Source organism: Hyperoodon ampullatus (genome assembly GCF_949752795.1).
Source record: "Hyperoodon ampullatus genome assembly, chromosome: 8".
NCBI lineage: Eukaryota > Metazoa > Chordata > Mammalia > Artiodactyla > Ziphiidae > Hyperoodon > Hyperoodon ampullatus.
This window is the reverse complement of record NC_136921.1, coordinates 52,435,761-52,448,678: the sequence shown is the minus strand read 5'-3', so window position 1 is coordinate 52,448,678 and position 12,918 is coordinate 52,435,761. Positions and strand designations below refer to the sequence as shown.

At 43.0% G+C, this 12,918-nt stretch overlaps 1 protein-coding gene across 1 annotated transcript in view; it reads right to left on the bottom strand.

Moving 5' to 3' along the window:
- The window catches only part of MGAT5 (alpha-1,6-mannosylglycoprotein 6-beta-N-acetylglucosaminyltransferase), a gene marked incomplete at both ends in the record, with an annotated part of 228,820 nt that overhangs the window by 147,399 nt on the left and 68,503 nt on the right, over positions 1-12,918 (bottom strand). The window contains 2 exons of the mRNA XM_079710109.1: positions 8,635-8,724; positions 9,737-9,813. Coding sequence (XP_079566235.1) covers positions 8,635-8,724; positions 9,737-9,813 — 167 coding nt within the window. The remainder of the gene's footprint in view (positions 1-8,634; positions 8,725-9,736; positions 9,814-12,918) is intronic.

Below are 12,918 nucleotides of genomic sequence, written 5' to 3'. Positions count from 1 at the left end.
TTAATGTTCTTAGCAGGTTTTAATGTTACAAATTTTACAATAACGTTTTCTTCAAGATTAGAAAGGTGATAGCTGGGGAAGTCATCCACTTAGAACAAAGAGACAAAAAGCTATTGACTATTTTAAAAAATGCTTTAAATAGAGTTATTCATTCAATAAATATGTGTGCCAGGCACTATTATTCCTGTGAACAAAACAGACAAAAAATCTCTCTGGAGATGACTTTCCACATACTTGCTCTTAACACTGGATACTGATGGTCACCCCAGGACCTTTGCACTGAATTGTTCCCCCTGCCTGTTAACTACTTGTGCCAGACATCTGCACCTCTTACTCTCTCACCTCTAATTTGGTGCTCACATGTCCTCCTCTCATCTGCTCAGTATAGCATATTCTGAACACGCTGTCTAAAGCTGACACCAGCACTCCTCATGAGCCCCCTCTCAGTTTCATTTTTCTCCATAGCTCTATTGTAACCTAAAAGATATGTATTTTACTTTTTGTTGCCTGTCTCCTCCTACAAAACATAACTTTAAGAAATGTTTGTCTTTTTGTTCACTGTCATATCCCCAGCACCCAGAAAAAAACAATAGCAATGAATTCCCCTGGTACCCAGATTGATGGTCTCTAAGTGTCATTTCCCACTAAGAGGAACCAAGGGTACTTAGAGAAAAGGCTGATTCTAGGTCTAGGGCAGAAATTATATAAGATGAACCTGGAAGCTCTAGTCATACCAGACGAGATCAAAACTATTAAAAACTCCCAGGTTATGTCAAAAGGACTCAGAAGATAATGTGAATTGGCCCCCACTGGTCAAAGAAGGTATAATATGAGAACTAGTAAGAAAATAATTGGAATGGATCAAACATATCAAATATGTTTCAATCAATGAGTTCATAATGATGGTAAAAACCAACAAGCATACAAACAAGCAAGCAAACAAACTACTAGTCACCAGTGGAAGATGCTAGGAAATCACCAGAGAACTCAAGATTTCTCTTATGAACTGTTCCGCAGGGTAACCAAATATCAGACGAGGACTCATTTCTCTATACAGGTTATTCCTGATATATTAAAAAGGAATCCCTGATGAATCCAGGCAGTGATTATCAATGGCTGCTAACATTCCCCAAATGAGAGAGAACCAGGCATTTATGTGCCTCTTAATAGACGTATTTAATACCACCCATGAAACAGTTTTGAAAAAAATATTAAGCCTGACTCTGATCAAACCTCAGCTCTACTATCAATTTACAGGAAGTACAAGGGGCAGGGAACCAGGTTATACAACAACACGGGGACATAATCGTCAAAATTCAGAGGACAACAAACTCTTCTAAGGCAAAGTTTCTTCAGCGAAAAATCACAGGAGGAAAAAAATAAGAGATGAAAGGAAACCTAAATTAAAGGGACTTAAGAGACACCAACAATGGTAATTTATGGTCCTTGCTTGAAACTCTGTTCAAATAAATAAACTTTAATTTACAAGAAATGTGAATACTAACCTGATATTTGATGATATTAAGGAATTCTGTAATTTTTAAAATATGGAATGGTATTAGGAGTTATATGTTTTAAAAGAGCCTCTTTTAAAGGTACATAGTGAAACATTCACATATGATGAGATCTTTGGGATTTGCTTCAAAATAATGAACTGGGAGAGCTGTCAATGAATGAGATTGGCCACGAATTGACAATTATTGAATGTGAGTCATGGGCACATGGGGGTTCCTTATACCCATCTCTTTTACATATGCTTGAAATTTTCTATATTAAAAACAGTTTAAAACATAAAACTTTACAAATATTTTATTGGTATATAATAGAAATAAATGATCAGAGACAATATTTGGAGATGACTGCATCAAAGCACCAGTCTGCCACATGTATTCCAAGCAGCAAAGAGGTGTTGGTTTGGGGTTTGGCAAATCCTGCCATTTACCCTTAAATTTTTGTTTAAGGTAGAGGTCAGAGTAAGAAATCTCAATCTAAATGCTGTAGTATGTGAAAGAAAAAAAAAAAGAGAAATAAAAAGATACAAAACTAAATGTTGTAGTAAATGAAACTACTGACAAAGAGGAGGTGTCACGAAGAGGATAAACTTGGGAGAAGGAAGAGGTTGGGGGAAATTGAGAGATCAATCAGGCTGATGACAAATGCTGTTCTGTAAACTTGGGATTGTTTTTAAAAAAATCCTTTTCTAAATATGTTTTAGAATTCACGTAATAAGAGCCACAAAAACACATAGATGAAAAAGATAAAATAAAGGCTGAATTCAAGAAGTGCAAAGAACACGATCATAAATCTCTGTCACCTCAGGTACCGCCAAAAAAATATTATCTCACAGAAAGAGAATTTCCTACGTCAAGGGCTAGACATTTGAAAGGTGTATGTGGGTATTCTCAGGCAACAGTCTAGTGGCATTTTTAAAGTACTCCCTGACCCGTCCCAAATATTAGTTATATTTTCTCATTCGGATTTCTTCCTGCAACCTAAACAGTCAATTCTTTACTGCTGCCCACTTGACAAATTAGTTTGTGCAACACCATTTCCAAGATATCTTTAGCAGCCAACACAGCCCATAAATCCAAATCATTGTACTGGTTATTAGGATTTCATTTCATGCTCACATTCACAAACATTTAAGCTTTCAACCTTTGCTGCTGGACATTAATCTTGGCATTAATCAAGGGATTAAGTACGCTGAATTTAAACTCAAGGTTAATAGCACATTCAGCCAATATTAGTTTTACATACTGCCAAGGGCGAAGAGAAAGAGGAAGAGACATCTTTATGCCTGTTGTTTCTGAAATGTAAGAAACAGATTCATGAGTAAGGCATGAAATTGCTTCTTTTGTTCCTTTATGAGGGAGTCACACACACAGGCAGGCGCATGCACACACACATACACACTCACTCAACCAGTCCAAATTGGCATTAGAAGCAACAGCCTGTACACATCCTAAGATCTAGCAATCAATCACTGAGCAATTTGATTATTTCAGAGCAACTATACTTCCAGTGGCAACACAAGTGCTTAAAAAACACAGTACAAACAAATTAAGAAGTCTGGCAGGGTATGATGGTTGCTAGTTGCTAGAATAATTGTGTAAATAGCAAAAATGTGTGGGAAGTCAAATATATCGGCACCATCTATCAACATAATATCAACGGGGTAAAGAAACTTATCCTCAATTTTGTAAAAGCTGATAGCAGTAAAAGGCTCTGCAGAGGGCTAAACTAAGTTAATAATACCTGAAACAATGACATTTAGAGTAATTACTTTATAGGGTCTTGTGTCTATAACGGGAGTAGTTAGTTACATGGCTCTCAAAAACAGACACAGAAAATGAACTGCTCGATGATCTGGAAATGCAAGGCTGCTTAACACATTGTTCTTTCAACCCTCACCACTTGCAATAGCTAAATACCTGGTTTCCATGAGTTATATGTTCAGGAGGATTGGCGCCGTTTCTTTTTTTTGGGGGGGGGATAAAGTATTAAAATTATGAGTATTCAAAACTAGCAATGAAGACTGATTAATGGAAACCAGCTAACTTAGAGCCATATTTCAAACACAGGTGGATTTGAGCATAGAACTGAATGCAAAGGCAATGGTGACAAACGACTTCACTTGAGTTCAGCTTTCGTTTGACGTGAAAGGGCAACAGGAATGGTCGATGCAGAAGCACTAAGCAACTTAACCTCTCGGAGCCTCTAGGACGCAGCTCTCTACTACTCAGAGCTGGGGAGAGGTTGAAATAACGTTGTGTATTTGAGGTGTCAGGCACACAGTGCAGCTCTGCCATGTTTCATTCTTATTGTCTGCCACTCAACAAGGGCAATAACGAGACTTTTAGCATCACACCCAGTCCCTAATACAGCATCAGACATATGACAAGCATCCGTGGGGATAATGGAAGGGGAAACACCGATGGCTTTACCTCCTGGGATTTCCCATAAAAGGCTGGGAGACTACAAGTTGGGGAAGGTAAAAGCAGAAGTTTATACTCCCATAATTCAGCAGAGTTGGCACAATGAGAGAACTGGGGGAAAGAAAAATGCAGGAAGAGCGCTATCTCCTAAGACTGGTCTGAATCTAAATACCTCAGTTCAACCGGTGACTGACTATACAGGAGACATTTTACTTCATGTCCTCTTATAAAGCTGTCAAAGCTCTGCAGTTAAATGTAGATGGAAACAAGAATTGGCTCTTCAGTGAGGATTAAGAAAAGAAAGTCACCAGTACATCCACTGATCAAGTAAACAAATCAAATGAAGATGTCTCTCTCAATCATTTTACCAATTGCAAGAGTAACCTGGCATACGATACAGGTTAAATGAAGTAACAAAAGACAGAAAGAAAGCAAGAGGAAAAAAAAAAACTAGACAAAACACATCACCACAAAGCCATAGATGTTGTGCAGGATTTACAGAATACCAGAACACAATTAACTGGCTTTAGGAAACATCTCTAATAATTTCATATAGGCAACGGCAGAGGGGCACTGCTGTTCCATGCATCCAGTTCACGATTCAACTGTGAACAAGTTGCGCGTCCTGACAAAGGAAGTCAAGGGGAACAGCTGAATTTCTATGTTTCCAGAAGCCTAGGGATCTAAAATTAAATGAGACTGGTGAATGAGAACCAGAAATTGATTCCAATTCTAAGACAGAATCAAGGTCCCACATAAAATGTCACAGGCTAAGTGACACCCCACAACTGTACTCCAATAATGGCAATATCAAAAACCTATCATGGGGGCTTCCCTGGTGGCGCAGTGGTTGGGAGTCCGCCTGCCGATGCAGGGGATGCGGGTTCGTGCCCCGGTCTGGGAGGATCCCACATGCCGCGGAGCGGCTGGGCCCGTGAGCCATGGCCGCTGAGCCTGCGTGTCCGGAGCCTGTGCTCCGCAATGGGAGAGGCCACAGCAGTGAGAGGCCCGCGTACCGCAAAAAAAAAAAAAAAAAAAAAAAAAAAAAAAAAAAAACCTATCATGTATAGACACAGAAAACAAACTTATAGCTACCAAAGGGGAAAGGTGAGGGGGAGGAATAAATAAGGAATTTGGGATTAACATATTCATACTACTATATATAAAATAGATAATCAACAAGGACCTACTGTATAGCACAGGGAACTATACTTAATATTTTGTAATAACCTACATGGGAAAAGAATATATAACTATATACAACTGAATCATTTCGCTGTACACCTGAAACTAACGCAACATTGTAAATCAACTTTACTTCAATAAAAATAAATAAATAACCACTCCCCCCAAAGAAGTAAAAAAAACAAAAAAACAAAAAACAAAAAACAAAAACCCCAAAAAACCTATCATAAAAGTGTCAGTTCTACAAATTGAGTTTCATTTATTTGCCAGGTTCCACTCTAAGCATGCTCCCATATAGGCTCAGGAATTCTCATGGCAGGATCCTTTAAAAACAAAATTAAAACATATGATAAAGGAAGAACCTGAAGCACAAAGAGGGCAACTTTTCCAAGAGCACAGTGTTTAGAAAGCATTAGAAACAGAAGCTGAAGTCAGCTATGAGGCGCTAAGGCAGTACTGCCTATTCAAGTGGCCATGTTGGTTAAATTTTCCTCTCTTGTAGGGTCCCTATTAAGATGCTTTGATAAAATGGAAAATTTTTTTTAAAAGGACAGAGTTTCAAGGTAATTTTCACATTAAAACTTTGAAAAAGAAGTTCCTAGTTCTTTCCCAGGACCCCTTCCTGGCTAATTACCTGTATCCATGCTTCCTCTTCCATTAGACTTGAAAGATAATGAATGCATAGCATGGTGCCAAGCAAATGAGTCCTCGGTCATTGTTGACAATCAATAAATACAATAGATGTTCAGTAAGTGCTCACTGAACTGAGTTCAGTGTTGCAGAAAGAAAAGTCTGATCATTTGCATAAGAAGAGAGTAGAATAGGCAAATGAAGCACCCTTCCACATCCCAAAAGTAGAAAAAATAGTTAAAGGTTCTGCAATGAAACACCCAGGCTCCAATATTAAGTCTACATGATCCATCACATCTTTATGCAGCCCCAACTATCCCACACTCCTCTCAGTTTACCTGCACCAGAATCTCCCTTTTCTCTCATCTTAACTAGGTCCTTCCTTCCCTGTCAGTAGGGGTAGGGTGGCAGTTTCAAAGGAAGGGAACCAGGTCATATATAATTACAGCCCCTCTCCACCTGGACCATTCTCCCACACCTCCCCAGCTCTGGCATGGGAGATGAAGACCCAGGCTGGAGTGAGCACGTCAAATCCTCTTCCTCTCCCTTTACCTCGGCAGTCCTCCCCGAGATGCTGGAAGGCGTGAAATTAGTTCAGCTTGTCCATCAGGGAGCCCGGTTAGACTCTGGCTAAATTCTATCAAATGGAAATGGGAAGAAAATTTTTGAAAATTGAACTAAATGAGGAACTTTTTCCTCAGGGCAGGAAAGGTGCCTCTAATTGACTTCTCACTAGAGTGAAGGTTCACCCATAGCCCCAGGCCCTACTCCTCTGGAGAAGAAAATGAGGCTGGCCCCAGGCCACCCAAGCTCCAAACACACTCAAATACATGCTACAAAGTCAACTGGCCAGCAGCCACCTAATGAAGAACATCACACACCCAGCCTCTCAGTGCTTTTCATTTCCAAGAGGTATTTTAACTGTCATTAACTCTGACGGTTCCCATGATGGCCCTGCGGTGGCCATGGAGCAACCTTGGCAAAAAAAGTCTGACTGGATCTTACAGAAGAAAGAGAAGTAAGGGTGCAGAAGAGGGACAAACCCCACAGATTCCAGGGCCACATGCCCTATAGCAATACTGGCTTGGCTTCCATCCCCCAAACTGTCCCTGTCACCTTATACCAGAGAGAAGAGGTACCTGAATCCCACAAGGGAAACTATGGCAAAAACATTTCATTTAGCTTCAAAATGGAGGCGTTCTCCTTTCTGCATGGCATCACCAGGGAGCTGTTATTAAACTACTGGTTAAACAGCAAGAGTACCAAAACCAGGGGGCGCGAATCAAAAAAAAAAAAAAAAAAAAAAAGGCAGTCAAGAGCCTGCCAAGTGCACAACCTCAGAAATTAGCCAGCGTCCGTTTCACAAGCCCCTAGGGCTGCTGCCCCTGCCCATAACGGGGGTGGGGAGGTGGGAAGCCATCGAGTTTTCATTCCCTACTCAGTTCTCTCCCAGTAATTGGCGCTGGATAAAGTCAACACCACCCTATCCCCTCAACCTTTCTAAAGGTGAAATGGAGATCGCTAAAGCATGTAATAAATTCCATGTGGTCTGTAAAATGCCCTGTTGCCCTTAAAAAAAAAAAAGGAAAAAAAGCTGCTATTTAAATTCAAGGGTACAAATGAAGTTCAGAGAAAATGGGGAAACAAAGGTAAAAGTAAATAATTCAGCCTGTAAGTAAATAGCTAACTCGGCCAATAAGCACATGAAAATATGCTCAACATCACTAATCATTAAGGAAATGCAAACCACAACCAGAGTGAGATACCCCCTCAAACCCATTCAGATGGCCACTAAAAACAAAACAAAACAAAACAAAAAAACAAAACAAAACAAAAAACCCCAGAAAATAACAAGTGCTGGCGAGGATGTGGAGAAGTTAGAACCCTTGTGCACTGTTGGTGGGAATGTAAAATGGTGCAGCCGCTGTGGAAAACAGTTTGGTGGTTCCTCAAAAAATTAAAAATATAATTACCATATAATCCAGCAACTCTGCTTCTGGATCCATACCCAAAAGAATTGAAAGCAGAGTCTCAAAGAGTTATGTGTACACCTACGTTCATAACAGCATTATGCACAACAGCTGAAAGGTGGAAGCAATCCAAGGGTCCATTTGACAGATGAATGGGTAACAAAATGTGGTCTATACACACAATGGAACATATTATTAAGCCTTACAAAGGAAGGACATACTGACACATGTACAACATGGATGAACCTTGAGTACACTATGCGAAGTGAAATCAGCCCATCACAAAAAGACAAATACCGTACATTGCACTTATAGGAGTACTTGGAGTAGTCAGAGGCAGAGGCGGAAAGTAGAAGGGTGTTTGCCGGGGCTGGGAGAAGGAAGGGAACGTGGAGTTACTGTTTAACGGGAACAGAGTCTCAGGTTGGCAAGATGAAGCATTCTGGAGATGGATGGATGGTGGTGATGGTCGCAGTGTGAATGGACTTAATGCCACTGAACTTTACACTTTATGGTTAAGAAGTTTTACTACATTTTTTTGTTAGGTTTATTTTACTACCTTTTTTTTTTTTTTTACATCTTTATTGGAGTATAATTGCTTTACAATGGTGTGTTAGTTTCTGCTTTATAACAAAGTGAATCAATTATACATATACATATGTCCCCATATCTCTTCCCTCTTGCATACCATTTTTTTTTAATTGGGAAAAAATTAAATAGTGAACTCAGACTATTCTTCCCTCAAGGGAAAAAAAAAAAGTCACGCTACTTGGGGACAGAGGAGAGTAATGCAGAAGGAAATCATAGGCCCTTCGTGTGAAAACAATACCCGTTTTTCAGCCTTTCAGATTCCAGGCTCAGCTACAGAACAGACGGCCCACCCCCACCCCACAAAGCCACAAGAAGCTCCTCACCTCACTGAGGTAAATAAAAAAAGAGCAGGTGGACCCGTCCACTCCGTATTCTGCGTAGCAGGGATCCGAGCGCCACATATCTTTCATCCACTGAAACAAGCAGAGAAGGTGAGAACACAGGTGAGCAGCCTGATGTCTACGGCCAGGCACACCTGCCAACAGAGAAGGCGAGGGCACGGAGCGGTAGGGGGATGGCTCAAGCTGTAGCCTGAAGCTCAGGATCCCTGAGCTGAGGTCAGGAGACAGATGCTCAGCTCTTGGATGATCGGGGTTGAGCTGGGCCTTAGCAGAGGCCTTTGGAGTGGACAGAGGCCATGAGACACACCCTGCAGTGCAGCCCAGGAGAAGCAACGGCAAGGAGCGTTTTATCAAGAGCAAGTGCCTGATGAAGTGCCCCGGCATCAGAGTCCCCTCCCCGGAGAACTAGCCTCAGCACAGTGCCTGGAAGAGAGCGCACGGACGAGGGCAGGAGCTCAGCGTGTGGTGAGTCCCAAATGGAGGCCAGGTAAATGCTCTGTGGTTTGGTCTCACCATCCTATGTGACACTTGAACAGTAACTTTTCTCTGCAAACTACTGAGAAGGGGAGTGGTCTCCCCAAGGGCTGGCAGTATAAATGGGATGAAAAAAAATGTTAAGAGTCAAAGAGTGGCCAAGAGTGTCTGGGTACTCAACTGCACATGCAAATGTGACACTGAAATCTCAATCTGGAGACATCACAGCAGAGACCTGGGACAGAGGGAAGGTGGATACTAAATAATGGCAGCCCCTTGTCTTTGGCCCTTGAAGGATCACCTGCTGGAGGATGGGAAGGGGGTGGTAGTGACAGCTTCAAAGCCACCGCAGGTGCCTGCAATGGCCCAGCCCTTTCAGTCTGACCTCTTAGTCACTGTTGACTAACCCCACAGAGCTGGCATAAGCAGGGAAGGGTTGTCATGGTCACAGCCTCTAACTGGCAGGACTGAGGCGCCCCTTAAATGACTCCCTTAAAGGGCTCGCTTGTCCATCTGTATCGCTGGGGAGAAGAAGGGGGGGAGGGGAAGCAAGGGGCTGTTCGTGCAGATTGTGGAGGATGGGGATGAATGGACATCCCTTCTGCCTTACCTTGATTTTCCCCTCGCAGTGGGGGTAGCCATCCATAGGAGGCAATACGCATTTTTCTTGAGCTCCATTAATGATATCTGAAAAGGAGGAAAAAGAACAAAGGATATTATCAAGTTTATTGCAAGTGAATCAGAGAGAGAAAAGGAAAAGAGAAGTCTATCCTGGGAGCCCCTCCAGCTGACGATAGTTCTGACTGGTCTGCAGGGAGGACCTGACCCAACCAGAGCCCACCTCCAGGACGGCCAGAGACCTGTGACATGCATGGCCCAGCCACAAAGGGTGAGCCGGGCCAACCAGAGTGCTTGCCTGAAAATCTGCAACTGAGAAACCATACGAGTGGGGGGCAGGAAATGAAGCCATGAGATTAGGAAGGTCACAGGGCTGGCGAGGGCTGGCGAGGCCAGGCTAGGCTATGAGGACAAACTGAGGCCATGAGCAGCTTCAAGAACACGTGTGCTTATCACTTATGGAATCTAAAAAAGTGGTACAAGTGAACTTATTTCCAAAACAGAAACAGACTTACAGACATAGAAAACAAACCTATGGCTACCAAAGGGGAAGAGGGGGCATCAATTAGGAGTCTGGGATTAACAGATACACAGGACTATATATAAAATAGATAAACGAAAAGGACCCGCTGTATAGCACAGGGAACTGTACTCAATATTTTGTAATAACCTATAAGGGAAAAGAATCTGAAGAAAATAGATATATATATGTGTGTGTGTGTGTGTGTGTGTGTGTGTGTGTGTGTATAAATAACCGAAACTACTTTGCTGTACACCTGAAACTAACACAACACTGTAAATCAACTATACTTCAATAAAACAAAACAGACATGCGCTTGAGCTGAGGCAGCTCACAGGACAGAGAAAGGCGAAGAGAACCACGTACAGAGGAGCAGAAAGCCACAAGATGCATCTGCAAGGTGCAGCTTCTTACAGACCCGGTTCTTACATTTCCACCAAGATCTCCTTATTCTTCCAATATTTCCTCCCAATGAACTCCCTTTGTATTAGCAAGCTAGAGTAGATTCCTATTCCTTGTCACGACAGAGTCAAAACTAAAAAGAATGCCTCCCAGAAGCTTTAGTGATGGACAACAGACAAACCAGTAAACAACTGAACAGCAGTGTAAAAGGCCTTATGTTAGGGCGGGGCAAGGGAAGGACACGCGGCTTCCCTGGATCCAGTGACATCTCAGCTGAGGTGTGAAGATGAAGGAGTGAGCCAGGTAGAGGGACAAGGTAGAGATGGTGTTCAGGGAAACATCCAAATGCAGGACCTGGTCTGACTGGAGTGAATTTGTACAAGGTACTGAGAGGCAGGGCCCAACCAGAAAGACCTCAAGCACCAAAATAAAGACCCTGGTCTTTGTACTAAGGGCCTGGGTGGCGGAGCACTGAAAAGTTTTAAGAAGATAGTTACGATCCGTTTTTTGTTTAGGAACGATCATTTCAGCTGGAAAAGCCGACAACCCTAAACCTACATGCTTCTGTTTTTGGACCAACTATATTTTCTGGACATGCTTGGAAAATGTCCCAATTACTCACTGCTGACAGTTTCCTATACCAAGTACTCATCGGAAATTAGATCCCAAACTACAATTATCAACCTAAGGATAACTAGAGTGTAAAATCAATGTCCTCCTTATCATAGGTCGGAGGCAGTGTCAGTTAGTTGTTAACACGGAAGACACTTAGTTTGTTGGAGGCTTTGTTTCCCCATCTGTAAAATCGGAATAACTGCACCTCTATTTCATCCAGGTCTTATTAAATAAGTTAACGTTTGTAAAAAGCCTGGTCTGGCACTCCCATCACATGATACCACAGACCATGGCAGGTGCTTAAAAGTTGGCATTTGCTGTATAATTCCACACAACTTTCGCTCACTATACCCAGGAAAGCAATATTTCAAAGGCACATGCTTCCGGAAATGCATTCTCTTTGTTTTTCAAATAAATGCAGGCTTGAATGGTGGCTCTCCCTAAAGCTACCCTCTCTCTCATGTGTACGGGGACAGCCAGCTCCAGAATCCACTGACAGACGGGCTCCCTCACCAAAGAAGAGAAGTGCTTTCCAATGACTACTGCTCCTATCACTATTTTATTTTATTTTATTTTTTTGCAGTACGCGGGCCTCTCACTGTTGTGGCCTCTCCCGTTGCGGAGCACAGGCTCCGGACACGCAGGCTCAGTGGCCATGGCTCACGGGCCCAGCCGCTCCACGGCACGTGGGATCTTGACGGACCGGGACACGAACCCATGTCCCCTGCATCCGCAGGCGGACTCTCAACCACTGCTCCACCAGGGAAGCCCTGAACTGACTTTTTAAAGGACATCTGCAGGCACTCCCCTGTCCGGCGTGCCCTTCCTATCACCCCTCCCGGTTCCCTCCACCCATTTAAAGCCCCTCCTTCTTTAAGACCTAGCTCGAGCATCCCCCCAGAAGAGAGCCCTGATCCTCCTTCTCCATCCCCAGGCTGAGTCAGGGCTGAGTGCTGCCCTCTGGCTTCTGGCCCTCCCACCACAGTGAGCAATCCTGTTCTCTTCTTCACATCTGTTCACCTCCCCTCCTAGGAGGTGGGAAGGTTAGTCTTTCTGCTCCATCACCCGGCACTCAGTGAGTGCTGCTGGGCTGAATAAACATATGCATGTTCTGCCTGCCTCCCCACCATCCCCGGCCTGACCCTTGGGCTCAGGGAGAATAAGGACTGAGCTGAGACCCCTGCTAGACCAGCATTTTTTTACTCCTCTTCCAAGCAGCAGTGTGTCAGCTAATCCAACAGGGGTTCTTCTGCATTTCCATGATCTTATGAGGAATTTTCTCATTATTTTGTTACACAGTGATGGGTTTGAATAGACAGTGGCTTCCAAAAGTGTACTTCGATGACTTGAGGCTCTGGGGTGGAAGGGATCTGTGAAAGGGAGACACAGGAAGTACCATGGGGCCGAGCTGCTCACAGAATCCAACCCCCAGTAAGTAACCTGAGCAGGACCCTCCGTTACCTCTCAGGCCCTGAGGAGTTTCAGCACACCCCACAGGACAGCTCCCTGTCTTGTTTCCATCACGATGACAAAAACTCAATGAATCATGTTTTCATTCCTTTGTGTCCACAGAAGACATTTCTACCTTTGCAAGAGCCTCCAACCTAAGGTTGGTTAAAAAACCCACAAAAATTCAG